General features: G+C 41.1%; 1 protein-coding gene across 1 annotated transcript in view; it reads left to right on the top strand.

The window, feature by feature from the left end:
• TTN (titin) overlaps positions 1-24,087 on the top strand; it is a 509,207-nt gene that overhangs the window by 24,498 nt on the left and 460,622 nt on the right. The window contains 13 exon segments of the mRNA XM_029605898.1: positions 1,169-1,442; positions 1,691-1,843; positions 2,116-2,253; positions 2,705-2,842; positions 3,343-3,480; positions 4,684-4,953; positions 5,062-5,187; positions 6,972-7,250; positions 7,543-7,608; positions 11,622-11,880; positions 12,157-12,223; positions 13,738-13,953; positions 23,624-23,766. Coding sequence (XP_029461758.1) covers positions 1,169-1,442; positions 1,691-1,843; positions 2,116-2,253; positions 2,705-2,842; positions 3,343-3,480; positions 4,684-4,953; positions 5,062-5,187; positions 6,972-7,250; positions 7,543-7,608; positions 11,622-11,880; positions 12,157-12,223; positions 13,738-13,953; positions 23,624-23,766 — 2,267 coding nt within the window.

Below are 24,087 nucleotides of genomic sequence, written 5' to 3'. Positions count from 1 at the left end.
GAATGTGCCACAGTCTGAGGGGGGAGAGGGAAGGGAAGGGGATGATGCCAGGGGGAACAGGGAAGCTGATGATCCCAGGGGTTGGGGGAGAAGGGTGGAGAGAGAGGGAAGGTGATGATGCCAGGGAGAGGGTGAAGGAAGAAGGAGATGATGTCACAGGATGGAAGGAGAGGGGTGGAAGCACAGGGAAGGTTATGATGATGCCAAGGAGTGAGGGAGAGGGATAGAGGCAAAGGGAAGGAGATGATGTCAGGGGGAGAGGGAAGGTGTGATGATGGGGGTGAAGAGAGAGGGAAGATGATGATAATGTGAGGGGGTGGGGAAGAGGTGGTGGAAGGTGATGATGATGATGCCTGGAGATGTGGGAGAGGGATGGAGGGAGAGGGAAGGTGATGATGATGCCAAGGGATGAGAGAGAGAGGGATGGAGGCAGAAGGAAGGAGATGATGTTAGGTGGTGAGGAGAAGAGGGAGAGGGAAGGTGATGATGATGCCAAGGGGTGAGAGAGAGGGATGGAGGCAGAAGGAAGGAGATGATGTTAGGTGGTGAGGAGAAGAGGGAGAGGGAAGGTGATGATGATGGTGGGTGAAGGGAGAGGGAAGATGATATGAGGGGGTGGGGAAGAGGTGATCATGCCTGGAGGTGGGGGAAAGAGATAGAGGGGGGAGGTGATAATGATGCTGGGGGTGTGGGAGAGGGATGGAGCGAGAGTGAAGATGGTATTGATGATGCTGGAGGTGAGCAGGAAGAGAAAAGATGATGATGCCATCTCCAGGCATCATCATCATGATAATATGAGGGCGGAGGAAGAGATGGTGGGAGAGGGAAGGTCAGAAGATGATGATGCCAGGGAACAGGCATGATTATGATGCTGGGGAAGAGGGAAGGGAGAAGGTGATGATGCTAAGGGTTAGGGGGAGAAGGAAGAGAAGAGAAAAGAAAGTATTGATGGGGGAGTGGGTGGTGTGCCACAATGAAGTGATCCCTGTGCCATGTGCGGCACAAAACAAAAAAGGTTGGGAACCACTGATCTAGGGGATAGGTTTCACGGCAAATGCAATGATTTGGAATGAAAGAAACACATTTTTTTTTACCCCTTTAAAGTTTTGGATTCTTGGTTTGTTTGCAAAGGAATATAACCTGTGCATGCCACTCATTTTTCCATTAGGTCAGTGTCTCCGGCTGGAAAACTATCTACTTCACCTATTAGACATGTGAAATCTCCTGCTCTTATGCGTAAAACACAGACACCTACTGGGCCTGATGTTTTACCCCCTTGGAAGCAGGAGGGGTATGTGGCTGTGTCTGAAGCACAGATGAGAGAAACTACAGTCTCCACAACTGCTGCTCACATAAGGACTGAAGAAAGATGGGAAGGAAGATATGGTGCCCAAGAGCAGGTGTCCATTACCACTACCCCTGCTCCTGCAGGTGCTCCAGAGGTAACAAAAAAGTCCAATTATTTTCATAATCTTGGCTTCTGTCCTTTTACAAGGTGTCATGTTATAAATTGTACTGTGAGGTATTGTACAGTAATCTAATTTGCTTATTGTATTTGTGCAAAATGTTTGCTTGCAGCAAATATTCATTTCCTCTGGAAATGGTTGAATAGATGTTTTCAGCAATGTTCACGCATGTATGTTTTGTGTTCTGTCGTTGAAAAATCTGTCTTTTGGTGCAAATAATTTAGGCTCTGCAAGAAGTTGAGAAAACAGCAGCGGTTGCTACTGTGGTTGCCGCTGTTGACCAGGCCAGAGAAAGAGAACCAGTTCCAAGTGCCATAGAGCAGGCTGCTAAAAGAGCAGCAATGACTGCGGTACACATTCAGGCTGTTAAGGAGAAGGTAGATGTAAAGAATAGTTCTTCTTTCATTTCTACCCCAAATTCAGCCATTGTTGTTCTGTTAACCAGTCTGTTATGTGCTTTACAAATATGTGTTTTATTAAACCCTGCAAGACAACCCTTTTTTCCCCATCACATCATCACATCACCTCATTCAAATTTTTTCAACATATTTGTCACTTTCTTTTCATGGACTTTTGTAATTACTTCCTTTACTTTTTCACATGAAGCTGGATTTTTAAGAGAAACTCTTCTTTTTTCTATAAAAATCAGATGGTAAAGGAAGCTGAGAGAACTCCTGTAGCTACTGTAGTAGTTGCCACTGAGAGGGCCAAACAGCAGGAAAAAGTATTGAGAACCGTAGAAGAAATTGCTATCAAACGAGAGCAAATGCGTCTAATTCAAGATCAGGTGAATATAGGTTTTACCATAATGTTGAAGTTGTGAAAAAGCATACTTCATCTAATATGAATTATTCAAGATACTTCCTTATTTTCATATTTTTATTCTTTGGTATTTGTTAGTTTTTGTACACTAACAAATATTTTCAAGTCATGCCTTGGTAGTTTCTCCTAATAATATTAAAGATCAGTATTACTGTCGCCATAATATTGTTTTGCACGCATCCAGATGAATTCTAGAACTGAAACGGCAGTCACACTGACGGAAGCGGCAGTTTATCAGTCCAGAGCTCAAGAACCTCTTAATATAGATCAACCAATATTTAATCTTCACATTTTTACTCACTTATTCTTTCTTTTTATTTTTCAACCTATCATTACTTTTCTTGGACCTTTTTTTTTTGCTTTGTCACATGAAGTTGGATTTTTAAGAGAAACTCTTCTTTTTCTGTAAAAATCAGATGGTAAAGGAAGCTGAGAGAACTCCTGTAGCTACTGTAGTAGTTGCCACTGAGAGGGCCAAACAGCAGGAAAAAGTATTGAGATCTGTAGAAGGAATTGCTACCAAACGAGAGCAAAGGCGTCTAATTCAAGATCAGGTGAATATAGCTTTTACATATGTGAAAGCAACTATAATTGTGAAAAAGCATCCTTCACCTAATATGAACCATTCAACATACTTCTTTATTTTCATGTTTTTATTCTTTGGTATTTGTTAGCTTTTGTGTACTAACAGATGTTTTCAAATTGTGCTTTGTTTGATAGTTTCTCCTAATAACATTAAAGCTCAAAGAGAAATGTTCCATGTTGCAGTATCTCTGTCGCTGTAATATTGTTTTGCTGAATGCATCCAGATGAATTCTAGAACTGGAAAGGCAATAACAGTTGCACTAACAATAGCTACAATTGGTCAGGCCAGATCTCAAGAACCTCTTAACACCGATCAACCAATATTTAAATCTTCAAACTTACTCATTCTTCCTTTTTCATTTTTCAACCTATTATCATTGTTCGTGGACCCTCATCATCATTTCCTTTTTTGCTTTGTCACATGAAGTTGGATTTTAAGAGAAACTCTTCTTTTTTCTATAAAAATCAGATGGTAAAGGAAGCTGAGAGAACTCCTGTAGCTACTGTAGTAGTTGCCACTGAGAGGGCCAAACAACAGGAAAAAGTATTGAGAACTGTAGAAGGAATTGCTACCAAACGAGAACAAATGCGTCTAATTCAAGATCAGGTGAATATAGCTTTTACATATGTGAAAGCAACTATAATTGTGAAAAAGCATACTTCACCTAATATGAACCATTCGAGATACTTCTTTATTTTCATATTTTTATTCTTTTGTGTTTGTTAGTTTTTATATACTAACCAATGTTTTCAGTTAAATCTTGCTTTGTTTGGTAGTTTCTTCTAACAATATTAAGGGAGAAAGAGAAATACTCTGTGTGGCAGTATTAATATTTTATATATATATATATATATATATATGTTTCACATGCAGAAGGAAGCTCTTGTTATTTGCTATAGCAGTGCATTTACTAATCACCTCTAATTAGTTACCATTAAAGTAGGCTAGTTCCATTTATACATGTAGTGAAAGCACGGGTAGCCCTCCTTCTTCATCACCAATTAGTTATTTGCATATAAAAATATATAATTTGTTTTGATCATAGTGACAGAAAATTACACACAGCCTTTGGAATGCTTTACTCAGACTGTGTGCTTGTGTTTGTATCTACGTAATTTATATATGTGTATATATACAAATACACATCACATGCGGCATGATGCCTATAATGTGTCTTTATGTGCATGATATATCTACATATATATTATATAAACATATATGTATATATAAATATACTGTATCAAATACATAATTTTGAGTGGGCATAGATACCATATCTAATTTTTCAAATATAAACTTTAATGTGCAGTTTTTATTCAACGATGGTCACAGGTAAATCAAAAAATAAAGATATGATGCTTTTCTACAGTAGAACCAGTCACAAAGCAATTGCTATAATGCTTGTCAGAAAAGGAAAAGGCTGCATTCAGTAGCAAAATGGCAAATGCTTAACTGCAGGAATAAACCTTTCCAAAGAAAAAGCATAGTGTTTTTTTCAGGAACACAGCAAAAATAGCCTGAAAGAATATCCCATTCTCCTCCCCCCCAAAAAATAGAATACTGTTGCATAAACAAAATACCTCAGAGATTGGTTAATGATACTCTAGCTACTCCCATGGATTATTGATGGCTATCACTAAACTAGTGGACAGATAAAGCATGCTGACATCTGAAGGCGAAGCTAGTGATGTATTTATTAGTTATGTGAGTGCGGTGTATGTATATGGCATTCATAACCCCTTATGAACTATCTATACTTTTACGTTGCTACTGTGAGTGTTCATATGAACTCTACAATGTATTCTTTAGATGGAAACTGGCAAAAAAGCCGAAGCTGTAGCCACAGTGGTTGCTGCAGTTGATCTGGCACGTATCAGAGAACCAGGGCGTGCTGAAGAAGCCTTTGTTGAAGAAACCAAGTTGGAGTATGAGCGAAAAGAGCGTGCTCTAGCTGCGAGAACTATTGAGGTGCCACCTGAACCTCAGGTTGTCCCCAAACCAGTCAAACCTGCGGTAGTGCAGGTTCCACCTGAGACGCACATTGTCTCTGCTGATCATGTGACAACACGCATCTCAAAGGTTAGACACAAGTTTGCTGCAGTCTTTTCATCTTATGCAAAATAAGATTTTCTTTTCATTTTCATTAAAAGCTTCATATACTCAACAGCATTTTATTGATTAATATAGGTTAAAAGAATACCAGAACCTCCAACAGAGCCATCAGTTTATGTGGAGCCAAAGCTTCCCCATGCAGCAGTTCCTCATTTTTCAGTTTCAAAAATTGCAGTGCCTAAACCAGACCATATGTATGAGGTAAGAAATGGTGGAAGAGTATGTCAGGCAAGCTTATATATATAAAACATTGTCTGAGAAAAAGCTTTTTGAGCATGTTCAGTATTATTTTATCAAATGCTAATTTTTATTCTGTACACATCTTTATACTGTGCACATCTTTTATTCATTATAAGGAGGCAAGGGTAAAATCAAACTTAAATCAGTTTTGCGTCAAAGCGTTAAGAGGTCTATATTCAAAAGAGTTTGTCTGGCTAAATCAGTGGTAAATGAGAGCTGTACCAGCATTTAATATTCATCCATTCACCTCACTAGACTCTGATTCACTAACTATATGCTGCTGACCGAGTTGCTGAATATTGACCTATAAAAGTAATGCTTGGAAAAGATTTGTTTCCATTTTGGTGCAAAATACATAGTTGAGATAAGATGTATAATATAGATGAAAGAAATCCAGAAAACTATAGATTCCTGAATTTAACGAGGTTACTATTCAGTGAGCTGGTGAGCAGGCAAGTTATCCAGGTAAAGTTAGATGTGTAAAGTTACATGCCTAACTTTAGTTGGATAACTTTAGGACAGGTATTTTTCCGACCAGTTTTATGCACATAATTTTAGCTGGACAGTGCTCAATGGGCCTGATTTTCAAAAGCATTTACATGCATAGGGTCTGATTTTCAAAAGCATTTACATGCTTAACAATGGTTGTACATGAGTAAATGCACTTTACCCATGTAAGTTGGATTTTGAAAATTGCTACAATATATGCCATTGAATTGTCCATAGGATATACACATGTAAATGTACATTACGCATGTAAATGCATTTTGAAAATTGATAATATGTTACATTTACACAAACAATTCCTTTGGAAATTCACCTGATAAAACTGGGTTTTATATGTATAAATGCACTTTACATGCATAAATAGCTTTTGAAAATTGCTACGTTAATATGTTATATTTATGCATGGAACTCCTTTGAAAATTACCTCCACTATCTCTATGCACAGCTAATGTTTAGACCCGCCCCCAGAATGCCTCCAACCCTCTTTTTAGCCAGATAAATATTGTTCATGCAATGAGTTATGAACCCAAAATGTATCGGTGGATGGAAAAATTCAAATCTTGGCTTTTGACTGGCTAATGCCGGAGATTTGCTGGATAAAACCTTTGAATATCAACCTCAACATTGATTGCAAAAAAGTTTACAGATGACTAATGTATTTCAGTCCAGTGTCTTGAAACCTTAGGGGGTACTTTATTAAAATCTACCCCACTGTCTTTGAATTTATGGAATAATGGAAATAGTTACAAATATATTTTATTTTTTAGATATATTTTACTTTGCTATTCATAATTGAAAGCTGCCATTTCAAAGCCCACTGAGGAATTTCAGTCAACATCAAAAACTATTTTTAGACTTATTTTCTAAACTGCAAATTTTACCTGTAGGAGTGAACAAAAATCTAGGGTTTCCCCCTGAAGAATGTGGCCGCATAGCATTGAATTATTTCTGCAATTTATTTACAAACAGTCACAAAATATAACAGGGTGAATTTGAAATACAGAATCTGTATAAGATGAAAATGTGCAATAATTCAAAATATATATTTTGAGATAATGCTTAAAAATGTGTTTAATGCTTTAAGATAAGTATCATTAATTATATGATAATGGAACCCAGATTACTCTTCTATTTCCCTATAATGCACATTTAAAATCGGTTCGCTGGAAAGAAGTGTATCTTTAGAAATGCAAAATTGAGTGGCAAAACTATAACACTCTTTCTCTTGGGTTGGTTAGGTTTCAATAGCAGGAACTGCTATAGCTACTTTGGAAAAAGAGTTGATAGCAACATCTGCACAAAAGATCACCAAATCAGTGAAAGCTCCTATTTTAAAGCCTGCTGAGCCGAGAGTGCTGGCAGAGAAGGAAGTTTCTCGACCCTTTCCTTTGGAAGAACCGGCAGATTCCTATAAGACTCGCTTTGGTTATGAAGTGAAAAAAGACATAGATGTAAGAATTTCAGGACCTGTCGTTCGTGAAGAGCACTTTCTAATAACAAGAGAAGTTAAAACAGAGGTTTGTCTCATGCAAATTCCAATCTCATTGATCAATTTACTATATTATATGGGAGCATACCTGTTTTATAATTCTATCTTACAAGCTCTTTATCTCTACTAATTTATTTCTGTGAATTCTCAATTAGGGTTTGAATGTTTGTTTTGTGCAGGCATTCTTACACTTTTAACAAAAATGTGCAGAAATCAGATCCTTGCAGCAGGGAACATTTTCAAAAATCAGTTTTCGCATATCATCATGTATTTTCATGACTACATAGCATTTTTAACGACATTTGTTGTAATTGTCCTAGGTACCAGAAGCTGCAAGAGTGCCTGAGCCTGCAGAGATTCCCGCAGCTCCACCAACAATAGTTTCAGTAAGTACCAATTATCTACACAGATTGGTGCTCTGACTTTTGGGGGCCTAAGATGCCAACACATGTGCCTTCCTATAAAACAAAATATTTTACGTATGAGAATGAAAGAAATGAAACAAGTGAATAACTGGAAAAAGGCTATGGGGCGGATTTTAAAAGGAGCGCGAATAGCCTACTTTTGTTTGTGCTCCAGGCGCAAACAAAAGTACGCTGGATTTTAGTAGATACACGCGGAGCCGCGCGTATCCACTAAAATCCTGGATCGGCGCGCGCAAGGCTATGGATTTTGTATAGCCGGCGCGCGCCGAGCCGCGCAGCCTACCCCCGTTCCCTCCAAGGCCGCTCCGAAATCGGAGCGGCCTCGGAGGGAACTTTCCTTTGCCCTCCCCTCACCTTCCCCTTCCTTCCCCTACCTAACCCACCCGCCCGGCCCTGTCTAAACCCCCCCCTTACCTTTGTCGGGGGATTTACGCCTCCCAGAGGGAGGCGTAAATCCCCGCGTGTCAGCGGGCCTCCTGCGCGCCGGGACGCGACCTGGGGGTGGGTCCGGAGGGCGCGGCCACGCCCCGGGGCCCACCCCCGGAACGCTCCCGACACGCCCCGAAAACGCAGCGCGGTTCGGGCCCGGCCCCGACACGCCCCCCAACACGCCCCCTGACACGCCCCCTCCGAAAACCCCGGGACTTACGCGAGTCCCGGGGCTCTGCGCGCGCCGGTAGGCCTATGTAAAATAGGCTTACCGGCGCGCAGGGCCCTGCTCGCGTAAATCCGCCCAGTTTTGGGCGGATTTCCGCGAGCAGGGCTCTGAAAATCCGCCCCTATATTTGCAAGATGACTAAAAAATTGCTTTCATTTTGTACCAAATATGAGTAACTGGAGAAGTTTGTATTATATAATGAGTGACTGGAGCAGTACAGTCTTAAACTCTAGATGAATTATGATGAAATAAATTAGGCCTGTTCAGTATATCAGGTATGCTGCTGCTACCTTCACTGACACTCACATGCCCAACATGCTTGGCTGTGCATACCATGTGAACAGAAACTCCGATCCTGTTTTTAAAGGTGTATTACCATAGACACTGAAACGAAGAAACCATTTAAGTAATCTCTTCTATTTAAAATCAGAATTCTTGCTATGAAGTAAACTTGGTTACCATTTCTTCTTTTGCTAACAGTGTGACTCTGAGTGTTTTCTCCTTCATTTTTTGACTAACACTAGTACTGAATGTAGAGGTAATGGATCCGGAAATTATACTTTAAGAGTAGGTTGGGCCTAATTTAAAACAAGTTGGCAATATGTACGCTGACACAGCACACCACAAAGTAGTCACATTTCCATGGATAAAACAGTGCTTTATCTGCAGAAATGGACGGTTATAAACCTGCCTGCCCATTATTCAGGTGAACGTATATGCATATACCTTATGATGGTAACTTTCAAAGCAGCGCGTGGGCACACGTGAGCATGTTCATCATCCCGCACCCAGGGGCATTACTTTTATAACATATGTATGTATATGCGCGTATGTTATAAAATAGCCTGGCCATGTGCACATGTGCGCTCAATTTAAAGTGGATGTGCGCCCATGTGCGCAAATCCCACATCTATCACATAAGTGGGAGGATTTTAAAAGGGACGCTGTTGCCACTAAAACCAGTTTGTTCCCATTTAGCCCAGTTAAGATATAGATTTTCCAACACCCCTAGTTTAATAGCCTTCCTTTCGTTTTGTTAGCCCCAACATTTGAAACCCAGCTGATCTACCTAGATGTTTTTGTTTTATCACTTACACTTCATCCATAGCAGAAGTAAAATTACACGGTGGGGACCCCGGCGTGCACCAATGTGCATAAGTATTTCCATGCAAATTTCAGGTTAAAATCCCAGAACGCCCATGCCCTGCCTGAACCAATCCCTCACCCCACCCCTTTTCAAAACCTTTTCATTTGTGCGCGCAGTGGGAGATATGCATGTATCCGACAGCTTTTAAAATCTGCTTGGTGCGTGCCGGCCCGAAATATTCTTATATCCCATGACTGATGTGCACGTCTGGCTTATAAAATTCACCTATATATGCACTTGCGTTTAACCAAAATGAAAGGAGGCATTCCCCGGGATGGAATTGAGGAGGGGTTTGGACTCAAGCGCATACTTTTACATTTTCAAGTTATGCGTGTAAATTTTCCCCAAAAAATTTCTTCTTACAAATTAGCAGGTGTAATTGTGTGTGGGTAATTTTGGTGGGCTAATTTTAATGTGAACCTATGCACACAAATTCACTTTGAAAATTGGTGTAACTTATAGGTATATTTGTCAACTGTTTTATGTGATTACTTCCAGTATTTCTATGGAAAAATTTGACCCAGGAAAATTCCTCATGGGTGCTTTTTCGCTTAGTACAAAATATAATTTTAACTTCCTATTGTGAGAATCTCTCAAAATAAATGTCAGCCAAATCCTCCCTCGTTCATGGCGACAGACGAGCAGGCACAGAAGTCCTAATAGGCACTTTCACTTTGGTACAAAATGTGCCTTTGAAAGGGTTTGCCCTGGTGCCTTCTTCCATCACATAGAATAGAAAATAGGTCCTGTTGTATTTCCAGCACTGCTAGATTATAATTTCTCCCTTTCGGTAAATAAAATGGATTAAAAAGAAAATAGCAAAGCTGTATTTTACTCTTCTTTCAATACATTTCTTGTCTTCCATTTTTTCTTTCTTTTCAATCTCACCACTATTTTTCAAGTGGGGTATTTATCCCATGCAAGATAACCTTCATTCCATTTTTAACAGAGTGGGAAGAGTTAAGAGGAAATGGAAACTTTAGTTGTCATCCTCATTAGCCAGTCCAGATGCTTTATTAAGTACAATGGTTTTATTTTTTATTTAAACAGTCTACATTTCTCACATTGTGCTTCAAGACACATTTTTTAAAGAAAAATATTAATGGGCACATTATAAAATAGATTTCATTAATTTTTTTCTCTTTTCCTGATTATCAGAAATTCAGAGTACTCCGAGGCCGATTTTAATTCCTACGCGCGTGGGGTACATTTGTGCGCGCTACCCGGCGCATACAAATGTACACCCGATTTTATAACATGCGCGCATGTTGTAAAATCCGGGGTCGGCGCGCGCAAGGGGGTGCACACTTGTGTACCTTGCGCATGCCGAGCCCAAGAGGAGCCCCGATGGCTTTCCCCGTTCCCTCCTGGCCCTGCACGAAGCCCGCCGCCCGCCGCCATGCCTCCAGCCCCACCCCTGGACTGCCCCTACCTTATTTCTTCGAGGTATACCTGCCTCTGGCAGGCGTAACTTGCTCACACCGCCAGCTGCCGGCGCGCCAACCCCTGGCACCGGCCACTGTGCCGGAGGACTCGGGACCACCCCTGGATTGCCCCCGGACCGCCGCCATGCCCCTGGCCCTGCACGAAGCCCGCCGCTACGCCTCCAGCCCCACCCCTGGACCGCCCATTTTTGAAAGCTCCGGGACATATGCGTGTCCCGGGGCTTGCACGCACCACCAAGCCTATGCAAAATAGGCTCAGCACGCGCAGGGGTAGGTTTTCGGTAGTTACGCACGTATCTTACGCGCGTAACCCTTTGAAAATATACCTCAGTATGTGTGGATATTTTCTCCTTTGATGGATCTGGGAATGGTGGGCAAGAGGAAAGTATTGAGGGAGATAATCTAAAACAGGTGGAGAATAGTAGTTTTTAGGTGTATAAATATTTTATACTCATGTCAACTTCATTCTACTGAATCTTAGATTTTACTATGTCTTTCATCTCCAAAATAAGAATTTAAGAAGTAACATGCTAAGAGTATCTATGTAGTTATCTTTCACTCATTGTGTTCTGAAAATATTAAATATCTCATTATTGATATTCATTGAAGATTTTTTATGCTGAGCCTGATACTGAATTAGATATTATATTTAAAATGTTGGTTTATTTATTTGATAATTAAAGAGGATTTCTTTTTACATAATTTTAAAAAATCTGTATTATAGGGTTTGAAAAATGTGACTGCTGTTGAAGGTGAATCTGTCACTTTGGAGTGCCAGATCTCTGGATTTCCAGTCCCAGAAGTAAACTGGTACAGAGAGAACTATCGGATTGAAAGTTCTATTGACTTCCAAATAACCTTTGTGAAAGAAATAGCCCGTCTTGTAATCCGTGAGGCCTTTGCAGAGGACAGTGGCCGATTCACTTGCACTGCTACTAATGAGGCTGGTACTATCAGCACGTCATGCTATTTAGTTGTCCAAGGTAAGTGAATTGTTAGATTGGTTTCTTTCACAGATCACAGAATACATTACATCTGGTTATAGGGCTTCTATTAAACTTCAATTCTTAAGTATTTTAAATACTTTAATTATCTTTAATTTGACAGTTCAGGTCTCAAATTTTTGATCCACAAATGTGATGTCATAGTGTTTATTTGAACATAGAACTTTAGAGATTATATAGTGAAAACTATTAATGTAACAGAATTTACAGGATTTTCTTGTGTCTTTATACATATATCTTTCTGGTTTCCTGTAGTTTCTGAAGAGTTTGAGAGCAGGGAGACCCTTGTAGTCCCAGAGAAGGTCATCACAGAAGAAAAACGGTAATGTTAGTTTTTAAATATCCAGTTGTAACAATAAGATAGTCTTAAAAAATTGTGAATTGTGATGACAACTAGGATTGGGAGGAAGAACCGCAAAACAAGAGGGTGAGAAGAACCATGCTTTGCAGTTTAACAAAATGTATGGAAGCAAGAGTTCATAAAACTCCAATATCAACTCCATTTTAGGATTTTGGTAACAGTACTTTCTTCATCCTTCAATCTTATTGCTAAATTTTTTATCGGGCATTTGACAAAATTAACAATTTTGTAGAATCATGATCTAAAATATGGAAACATCTTTAAGAAAAAAGTCAGGCAGGTTTATTTTGGAAGAGGAAGGAAAAGAAGGTTTATGGTGAGAGGGATAGCTCCTGCTGGGAATCTGAGGTTGGGGATTGGTAGATACTTTAGAACGTTAACAGGATAAGGGAGGGGGGAGGAGGGGGGCCACGTGCAGTGGGAGAGATAAAGGTCAATTTTAAGATGTTTTGCCTGCCTTTTTTCCTCTGCTGAGTGATTGCGGCATCCACCCTCCCAACTCTGATTGTATTTGAATGGTTAAAGGTTAATTTATTGTATAAAATTGTCGCAGCTTGTTTGATGTTAAAGTGGGTGGGTACCCCTGTATTACTCGTGCAAATAGAATCTGGCCAGCAGGTGGGTGGGGACGGATGTGACAAAGTACCGCTGAGGAGCTGATATTGGTTAGCTGAGGCTGGCTTCCCAGCAGGGGTGGCTCATGGCCCTTATGTGGTTTGGACAAGTTAATTGGCTGGTAGGCTTGAAGAGCTGCTTAGCTAGTAGTATGGCGAGTGGCTGTACCGTGCTAATGTATGGTTACAAATTATTGGCTCGGGTATTTGTATTTATGCTGTAATACCAATAAAGCTGTGGCCTATATATTTTGTTCCAAAATAAATGATGTGATTTTGTGTTATCTGAGAGTATATTAGCTTTGGTTTGATCTGACAATGGTCATCCTCCTGGTTTCACTTGTTTATGAGCTTTGCGCATAAAGCAGAGGAAACCACAAAATTATGGGATTTTCATGCATTGTAGTTTGCAATGCTTTATGAAAGTTTTTGAAAATGTGGTCATTCACAATAGTAAAATTTGCATGTAATCCACTATGTGCAAAATATGATTTAAATTTCAAGTTAATGCAAAAGCATGGAAAGTAGCTCATTAATTATGAAAAATTCTGTGCATGCTGGTTTTTATTTTTAAAAAAAATTATGACTATACCTCATAGAGGTGTAGTTTTCTTTTTTTTTTTTTGCTGAATCCCCATAGCAAAATTTCACATACAGTTTTGCTGTACAGCTCATTTGCATGGGTAGCAGAATTGTGCATGAAAACGGCTGCTAACTCACATGAAATCCCGACATTGATCTCTATGTTTGAATAATACTCAACTGCACTTAATTCCCTGCTTTTTTTTTTATCTACATCACTTTAATTCATATGTGTTTTAATGTACAGTAAAACTGAGTTATTTGGTAATTATTTTTCAGATTTGTTGAAGCTGTAACAGAAATGGTGGTTGAGCCTGCTGCTGTCCCTGAACCGATGGAGACTGGAGAAGGAGTTGCTCCTTTCTTTATTAGAAAACCTTCCGTACAGAAGTTAGTGGAAGGTGGAAGCATTGTTTTTGACTGCCAGGTCGGTGGAAACCCCAAGCCACACGTTTACTGGAAAAAGGCTGGCGTTCCTCTCACCACTGGATATAGGTATCTTAATGTTTTCCAAGCTCTGTTTTACTTGTAATGTACTGGGTTTAGCAGATTCTGACTGCAGACTAATCTAAAAGCTTTCCAAGAGCATTCTGCTTTACAGAACACTTTCTTTATCCCCAAGGTTCTTTGTCTTCAGGTAACTTATTCTACTGTAGGATCATTATACATATACATACCTGATTTTATGTGCGTAAATGGCTGCTAGAAATGACCTGAGGCTCTGCGCCCGTAACCATATGCATGCAGCCTATTACATACGTATCTTTGTGTGGGAACTGGGGAGAGGTAATCTTGGGAAGCAGAGCTGAAACTTTATGTGCATGCTTTTTTTATTTTAAAAAGTATGCGCATAAGTTCACTTGCACAAGTTACGCCCTCCCAAGAGGAGATGTAATTTTCTGTGGGTTAATCTGTGACAATTACCCGTTAATTATCAAATGAACTTCTGAGCATAAATTCATTTAAAAAATTCAGGATAATGTCTGCATGTAAAAGGGACACACAGACTCCACCTGAACCTACAGCGTTATAAAAGTATCCTTCCTCACCAACAATAACCCAGTGAAGGAACCAGGGACTTACATCTGCAATCGTTGCTGCATAAGGCGCAGATTTTAAAAGGTCCGCGCATGCGTCCATGTGCACGCAGTTCCCGGTGCATGCATATGGACGCGGCTATTTTATAACATGTACACATTATGCACGCATAACGTTGGTGCACGCATGTTATAAAATACGAATCCTGCATGCATATGTGTGGGTGGGTGGCCTCCTCCTCACGCAGAGGGGGGAGGATTGTAGAAAAATATGCACGGCATCACGATCGGCCCTAAACCAGTTCCCTCCCAGACCGCTCCAATAAAGGATCGGACTAGGTGGGAACTTCCCAAATCCTAAACCTATCCTTTCTCCCTCTTCCCCTTCTCCCCTCTCCTCCCTGACCCCTAAGCCTATCCTAGCTTTCTCCAATTTTTTTATTTCAATACTCACTTGCTCCTCCGGAGCAGAAGTAAACTCCACGCATGCTTCCCCGGGACAGCATCTAATGGAGCCGACTCGGCCCAGCACTTCTGCGCATATCGGGAGTTACACCCATGGCTGAGCCCTTTTGATAATGGGCATGGCGAGCACAGGGCCCAGCCATGCAAGTAACCCTCCAATTTTATGCATGCGGCCAATCAAAAATTTGGGCTAAAAATTCTTAATGACTTGGGTACTAGTCCAGGTTCTTAAATTGAATGTATACCAGTTCACAGTGAGATAGAGGAGATGTAACCCTGCGGGGGGAGGGAGGAAAGGTGGGACTTTGATCTTCATTGTGGGGGGGGGGGCACTGGACAGGACTCACCAGTGCACCCAGTATGTTCAATGTAATGATGAGCATGTTTACTTGTTTTTATTAAAAATTTTAATAAAAATGATTTAAACTTAAAAAATTACCCTTCCTATGTTTAGAAGAATAAAGGTAAAAATGGCTTTGAAAATTCAACAATTACTATACAGTTCTGATTAAAAGTGCTTTTCACAAAATAATGCCTTTTTCCTCTTCTTCCAACTAGACCAGACACATGGGTTATGTCTACCAATAAGCAGATGGAGACAGAGAATAACAGGCATGCTGACGTCATCCTCTATAGGGTCCCGTGCTGACCTCAGCCTGCCAGTATTTGCTGACTCCAGCAGATGGTAGGCAGGTGGCTGCAGCCTGGATAGGCTGAAAGTAAAAAAAGAAAGAAAAGGATTGGATTGAAGGCAGATTTCTGAGATGAAAGCCTTGTGCTCCCTCCCTTAGTTGAGCATACCCTAGACCAGAGGACTTTCCGGGGTTTTTGGTAGTGGGCTGCAGATTTTGATCTGTGACTCTGTCCCCCTTTATCCTTCCCTTTTATTTTTGCTTGCAGAACTTGCTTTAAAAAAAAAAAAAAGGAACCTTTAATTAGTTCTTGTTTTGTTATCCCTCTGTCTTGGCCTATTTGTTAATGTTTGAAAAAAAAAACAAACCAGGAAATCAGACCCTGCAAGTGAGTTCTTTCGGGAGCCATTGGGTCTGTCCACAAGTGGCTCTGGTGGATTAGTGGTGAGTGAAAGTCTGTGAATTTCTCTAAGCATTTTTTTCTTTTAGCTCTGGGCAGTGAAGGTAGCAGTTTCATCTCTGATGCAGTGCAGAAAAAAGCACTGCACTCTGATACAGTGTGGGGCTTACAGGCAAATGGGGGAGGAGGTTCCTTATGCCACGGTTGCTTAGACAGAAGAGAGAGTGAGTTGCAGGATGATTTCTCTGCATCTGGGGAGACTGCAACAGTGGAGTCGTTAGTGCTGCTAGTTCCCGCCTGAGGGATCACTGCCATGTCAGGTTCAGCAGCCATTTTGTATACACGGCTAAGGGAGTTTGAGCTGGCTCCCCCATCTTTGGATCCTGCAGTGCAGGAACTGACAGTCAGTTCTTCCAGAACTGCATTAGAGGCTGCATTTAAATGTGCAGTTCCCTCTTTACAGACGTCTGACCCCTCTTCAGACTAGTCAGCTGTTTCATCACAGATTTTGAAATGTCTGCACCAGGCAGTTTGTATGGAACAGATGCTACCTCATTTCCCTTCTCCTGGGATCTCTGGGCCTCAAGGGGAGAACCCTGGTGTGTCAGGTTGAAAGTGGCTCAGAAATGAAGGTGAAGAGGAAGAGGAGACTGAAAATCTTAACTCCTTGCAATCAGATGGCTTTCCCTTGGGTAGGAAAGGTTTATCTTTATCTTTTATTTGGATTTATTAATCACCCATGTCCTGGGCAGCGTACATAAGCACAATCATATCATCTACATAAATTCAGAAGACATAGTCATAGACATTACGAAGACAAATTAAGACAAAAAAAACATGTGGACTTAATAAAAGGCTTGTCTAAACAGCCATGTTTTTAACAGCTTCCGGAAAGGAGTTCCAGATCACTGGGGCAGCTACGGAGAAGGCACACACTCTGGTGGTACTTAGCCTGGCATGAAGTGGTGAGGGAACATAAAGGAGCCCACGTTATGCTGAACGAAGCTGTCAGGTCGGGCAGTATAGCCGTAATAGGGCATTCCCCCACGGTAGGATAATGGCAGAGAGGGGAGAATTAGAGGAAGGGGAGTATCTCCCTGAAGTGAAAGATGGCTCTGCTATGAACAGACTGTTTCACAAGGAGGAGCTGTTACGCTTAATTTCCCTTTCTTTGCATGTGTTGAATATTGCTGAGGAAAAAGTGGGAGAAGGTCCTGAATTCTTAGAGGATCTTATTATGAATAGCAAACGGAGACCCTCAAAGGCTTTTTCTTTACACAGGTCAGTAAAAGAATTAATTGACTCGGAATGGGATTCCCTTGAAGCTAATTTTATAGAGGGGTGCTTCCTGGTGAAGCTGTACCCCCTTATTTCCCAAGAGGCGGAGAAGCTAAGATTTGCAAAGGTGGATGAGCTGGCTTGCTCAGTGATGAAAAAGGCCACAAGTCCTACTGAAGATGGCGCAGCTCTCAAAGATGCTCAAGATAGGAAGACAGACCAGAGCATAAGCAAGACTTTGAGGCTACTAGTATATTTTTTCAAGTGTCATCATGTAGCCGTATTGTGGCTAGGGCTGCCTTACGTTTGTCTCAGCGAATGCAATTCTGTCTGGAGGAGGCAGTGCAAATGGAACCAGGGTTAGATTTTTTGACAGATGCATCTTTTGACTTGATTTGTACTTTGGATAGGAGCATGGCTTCAATTACAGCAGCCAGAAGTTTGTCATGGCTTTAGAATTGGTCAGCAGATTCAGTTTCTAAGGGCCAGTTGACCAAATTTCCCTTCAAAGGCAAGCTTATGTTAGGTGAGGATATGGAGAATAGCTTAAGGCTTGGGGGGAATCTAAGGTTCCCAAGCTCCCAGAAGATTAAAAAAAAAGTATCCTCATGTCAATTGCCCTCTAGAAGTCAGTTTAGAGCCTCAAGAAAATTCAAGCTGGGGAAGTCCTCAGGAGGGCAAAGGATTAGGAAAAATGGTAGGTTTAAGTCCTTTCATAATTCCAAGAGAGGAGGAAAGGATGGGGGTTTGGGAAGTGCAGGAATATCCTGAAGCTCTCAATGAAGGTTTGGAGGCCCAGTCTCTGGAACAGAATATAAAAGGTCGGTTATCAGATTTCCCCTGGCGATGGGTCCAGATTACTACAGACCAGTGGGTCTTAGATGTCATTCAGAATGTGTACACATTGGAGTTGGCCCATCCAATTTCATGGTTTCTCTTTACTTTTCCTCTCTGAAGTGGGAGGCAGTTTGAATTACACTCAGTTATCTTCTCGATATAGGTGGGGACTAGATCTATTTACTTGTAGTTCCCAAAACGAAAGGGGATTTTCAGTCTATTTTGGATTTAAAACAGGTTAGCAAGGCTTTGAGAGTTCCGTACTTCAGGATGGAAACCTTGAGCTTGGTTATAGTGACGGTGAGACAAGGAGAATTCCTAATGTCCTTGGATTTGATGGAAGCATACCTGCATATTCCAGTCAGTTTGGACCATCAGAAGTATCTGTATTTCTCCATTCTTTGAGGTTATTTTCAGTTTGTAACACTCCCTTTTGGTCTAACGACAGCTCCAAGGAACTTTTTCAAAGTCATAGTAATGGTAGCAGCTTTTTTCTGTTGAGAAGGTATTTTGGTTCATCTTTATCTAGACTACTGGTTGATCAGAACAAAGTCAGCCTAAGAGAATGAGACAACTATTGCCAGGATGTACCTTTTAGTGAAAGAGCTAGGTTGGGTTGTAAATTTTGTAAAGAGTAAGTTACAACCGACTAGAGATGTGAATCGTGTCCTCGATCGTCTTAACGATCAATTTCGGCTGGGAGGGGGAGGGAATTGTATTGTCGCCGTTTGGGTGTTTAGAGTATCGTGAAAATCGTTAAAATCGTGAACCGGCACACTAAAACCCCCTAAAACCCACCCCCGACCCTTTAAATTAAATCCCCCACCCTCCCGAACCCCCCCCCCCAAATGCCTTAAATTACCTGGGGGTCCAGCGGCGGTCCGTAGCTAAATCGGGGGAAGGGGGAGGGCAGGAAAACCGGCACACTAAAACACCCTAAAACCCACCCCCAACCCTTTAAATTAAATCCCCCCCCCCAAATGCCTTAAATTACCTGGGGGTCCAGCGGCGGTCCGGAACGGCCTCCTGCAATTGAATCGTGTTGTCTTCAGCCGGCGCCATTCTGCGCCGCCATTTTGCAAAATGGCGGCGCAAAATGGCGGCGGCCATAGACCAACACAATTTGACTGCAGGAGGTCGTTCCGGACCCCCGCTGGACTTTTGGCAAGTCTTGTGGGGGTCAGGAGGCCCCCCCAAGCTGGCCAAAAGTCCCTGGGGGTCCAGTGGGGGTCCGGGAGCGATTTCCTGCCGTGAATAGTTTTCCGTACGGAAAATGGCGCCGGCAGGAGATCGACTGCAGGAGGTCGTTCAGCGGTTGTTCCGGATCCCCGCTGAACGACCTCCTGCAGTCGATCTCCTGCCGGCGCCATTTTCCGTACGGAAAACGATTTGCAGCAGGAAATCCCTCCCGGACCCCCGCTGGACCCCCAGGTACTTTTGGCCAGCTTGGGGGGGCCTCCTGACCCCCACAAGACTTGCCAAAAGTCCAGCGGGGGTCCGGAACGACCTCCTGCAGTCGAATCGTGTTGGTCTATGGCCGCCGCCATTTAATTTAAAGGGTCGGGGGTGGGTTTTAGGGTGTTTTAGTGTGCCGGTTTTCCTGCCCTCCCCCTTTCCCTGATTTACGATTTTTTGACGATAAATCGGGGAAATTGGTATTGTATCGTGGCCCTAACAATTTTTGACAATTTAAAATATATCGGACGATATTTTAAATCGTCAAAAAATGATTCACATCCCTACAACTGACATAGTTTCTGGAATATCTGGGGACCTATTTCAACACGAAGAGAGGACAAGTACAATTAACAGTACAGAAGATTCAGAAACTGAAGGTGCAGGTATGTTCTTTAATGGACAACATGAAGTCCATGGTGTGTTAAGATCCTTGGTAGAAGCCCTGGTTCTGGTTCTTGGGCAAGGGTCACATGAGGCTTTTGCAGAGGGCCTTACTCAGTTGCAGGATTATGTCATTGGACTCTCTGTTCCAGACCAGATGAGAGCAAGTTTGGAATGATGGTTTCTACCTGAGAATTTGGAAAAGGGAGTAGAACAGGAATCTTCCACTTGGGTATTGGTGATCAATGTCAGCTTTCTAGGTTGAGGAGCAGGGAACATTGTCAAGGCTGAATGTCTCAGAGAACCTGGCCGGCAGAAGAGGCCAGGTGACCAATCAACCAGTTGGAAACCAGAGCAATTCAATTAACTTTGCTACAGTTTTTGCCAGTTCTACAAAGTCCAGCAGTCAGGATTTTGTCAGACAATGCCATGGTGGTGGCATATGTAAACAATCAAGGGGGAACCAAGAGTTCTAAGGTGTCAGCAGAAGCTATTCTGCTTTTAGCTTGAACTGAGAAACACCTAAGAATGGTATCAGCAGCACATATTGTGGGAGTGGAGAATGTTCAATCAAACTTTCTCAGCTGCAATCTTCTAGATCCCGGACAATGGGAGCTATTAGAGAAGGCTTTCACCCTCATTGTAGCACACTGGTGAAAACCAGAATTTGATCTAATGGCAACTGACAAGAACACAAAAATGGAAAGGTTTTTCAGCAGGAGAATAATAATGGGGTTATATGGGATGGATGAATTAATGCAGACCTGGCCGAAGCAGCAACTTTATATGTTTTCCCCATAGCCTTTTATAGGAAGAATTCTTCAGAGAATCTCCAGGCATTGAGGACGAGTGGTTTTATAGCCCCTGTTTGGCCCAGGCATCCTTGGTTTGTGGATCTGGTCCAGATACTTTTCAGGAGTCTTATTCCTTTACCTCAGGATTCAGATCTATTGAGGCATGGACTGATGTTTTACAAGGATCTAGTCTGATTCTGTCTTATGGCTTGGCTCTTGAGATGTTTCATTTAAGCAAGAAAAGATACTCCAAAGCGGTAGTGAATACTCTGCTACATTCTTAGCTTATCACATTATTAGCTTATCACAAGATATGGTGGACCTTTAAGGACTGATGCACAGCTAAGCAGATTTTAGCTAGAGATTTATCTATGTTTTACAGTTTGCAAAACAGGAAGTTTTGGATAAGGGTTTAGCCCTAGATTCCTTGAAGGTGCTAGTAGTGGCAGTTGTGTTTTATAGAGGCATGGTTTAGGGTAGATCCTTATCCTCTCATCCAGATGTCTCTGATTTCTTAAGAGGAATGGAACACATTAGTCTGCCAGTAAGAGATCCCATCCCATATTAGAATTTGAATTTGGTGTTATCATTTTTGGCTGATTCAACCTTTGAATTCTTAAAGAGGATCTCAGTTAAGCTTCTCACTCGAAGGTGGTATTTTTGGTGGTGATTTGTTTGGCTAGGTAAATTCTGAGTTGCAGGCTTTTTCATGCAGTGAACATTTTTTGGTCTTTTCTGAGAAGATGGTCAAGATTCATATAATTCCTTCCACAGGTGGTTTTACCTTTTCACCTGGGTCAGATGGTGTGCCTTCCTTCTATAGGGATTTGTGCAGAGAGAAGTACCCACAGCTCCATTCCTTGGATTCAAGAAGGGCAATATTGTGTTATTTAAAAGTCACAAATAGATTTAGGAGGTCTGATCATCTCTTTGTCTTATTCTCTGGATCCAAAAAGGAAGAAGTGGCATCTAGAACTTCATTGTTGTGTTGGATAAAGGAAGTCATAGGGCTGGCCTAAGTGGATAAGGATTTAATGTTGCCCAAGAAGTTGAGCGTGCATTGTCCTAAAGTGTAAGTGGCTTCATGGGCACAGCTCTAGTTGGTATTGCTAGTGGAGATTTACAAGGCATCAGTCTGGTCTTCATTACATCCATTTATAAAGCATTATTATCTCAATGTTTGAGCCAAGGAAGAAGCATCTGTTGGCTTTAATATCTTGAGAGCATGTTTGGCAGTTTCTTTCCCACTTCAGGGATAGCTTGAGTACATTTCATGTGTCCCGACTGGTCTGGATGGATGAAGAGGAAGGAGAAATGTATTTTTACTTGATAATTTCCTTTCCTTGAGTCCAGTCAGACCAGTCCAGGACCCTCCCTAATCTGCCAACCCTGTAGTTTTTTCTGTATTCACTTTTGTTTTTCAGACTATCTTCATATCTTCAGGATGATAACAGTGTTTTAGTTCATAGTAGTTGCTCTGATGAAGGGGATAGCTTTAGTTCGGTTTGTTTGAAATTCTCCACGTAAATCCCCTGATTTGTTGAAGGAGATTGTTATTGGTGCAATATTCTTAGGTTGTTACAGGATATTGATAGGCTGAGGTCAGCCCCGCATCCTATATAGAATGATGTCAGCAAGACTATTATTCTTTTTCTCCATTTGCTGGTTAGTGTGCATAACCCCTGTGTCTGGACTGGATTGACTGGAGTCAAGGAAAATAAATTATCAGATAAGAATACCATTCTCCTTATGAACTTTGCAAAGTGAAATGATTTTTTTCATGTACAGTTTTGGTAAATGTGTATATATGAAATCAATGTGATGTCTTCAGACTCCAATATCAGTCCAACCCAACGGCTCAGTGGTAGTGTTGCTCACTATGGAATATCTAGGTTTAATTCCCAAGCCTAGCTTCTCTTCCTCAGGCCGGCTGGGGCAGGAGTTGCCGAGGAGGCAGCATTCATAGAAAGTAGTGGAGAGAGAATCTCATCCATCACATAATAGTGCCAACTATTGGTCAGACTCAGAGTCTAAACATACTGGTCTGTGATCCCAGGACTAGATGAAAAGAGGTGGGAGGAAGTTACATATAAAAAAATGGGGGAAATTGATAAAATAGTTGTGCATGAAAAGTCATAATTTAGTAGAGGTCACTTCTGATTGAGCTGAAAGCTCTAAAGGAGCAAAAATGAACTGTTACCACTCTCCCTCCCCCTCCAAAAAAGCTGCAATATTTGGGAAATAGCAGTATTTATAATTCACATGATATTCCTAAATTATTTGTCCAGTACAAACGTTTTAAGACTTGCAGATTCAATACAAATTTTGTATAGTCTACCTTATGATATACTAGTACATAGACCCATCCAAGCTGCCCACTCCTATGCAGTACTGCAGAACCTACCTGATCTCAGGTACAGGGCATGTTTAGTGGTGTTTCATTTAGCTAAGCAAATATAACACACAGCCAAAATAAATTAGTGGTAATGAGTGATTTAGGATATATGAATAATAGGCCTTTTTCAGAAAGAACCTTTTCACTTTCTGTCCTTTGGAAAGAATCTTTATTGCATTAGGCCCAGTGTCGATAAAAGTGATAAATTGGGGGAAAAGTTGCTTTGGTTAAATATTAATTTTCTGTACATTAGTATTTTTGATCATATCCAATAGATTTTGCAGTTGTCTGCAGTATTAATAGTTGTTTTTTTCATAATTATGTCTCATTATTTTAACCATGCTATGTTCAATTTATGACATAGAACTGAGGATTTTAAGCTAATGTTTTTCTTTATAATGTATTTTTTCATAAGCTTGTACACAAGCATAAATTATGATATGTAATTTATAAAGTTATCCAACCTTGAACCTTTTTTTTTCTTAAAGATATAAAATAAGCTACAACAGAGAGACTGGAGAATGCAAGCTTGAAATCTCCATGACCTTCGCAGATGATGCAGGAGAGTACAGTATTATTATTCGTAACAAATATGGAGAAACTTCTGCATCTGTCAGGTTAATGGAAGAAGGTAAATAAAAATAAAGATATAATAAATAAAACAACTTAGCACATTCTGATGAAATATATTTAGAAAGCTAGAAGCAATGTTCAACAGAATTAGATGTTAAAAAGCTGATGGGATACCAGTCTGTATGTGATTTGAGGTATTGCTGGAAAGTATCATAAAAATATTGACAGTTACTACTTGGCTTTTAAAACATTAAGGGGATTATTTTCTAAACGTTTATCACGTGCGTTAGGGACTTATCGCACACGATAGGATGCAAATAAGCTGAGGTGAGGAGTTGGGGTGGGGGGAGGAGTTGGGGCGGGGAGGGGGAGGAATCGG

The sequence above is a fragment of the Rhinatrema bivittatum genome, chromosome 6, assembly GCF_901001135.1.
Source record: "Rhinatrema bivittatum chromosome 6, aRhiBiv1.1, whole genome shotgun sequence".
Taxonomy (NCBI): domain Eukaryota; kingdom Metazoa; phylum Chordata; class Amphibia; order Gymnophiona; family Rhinatrematidae; genus Rhinatrema; species Rhinatrema bivittatum.
This window is presented reverse-complemented; position numbering and strand designations above follow the sequence as displayed.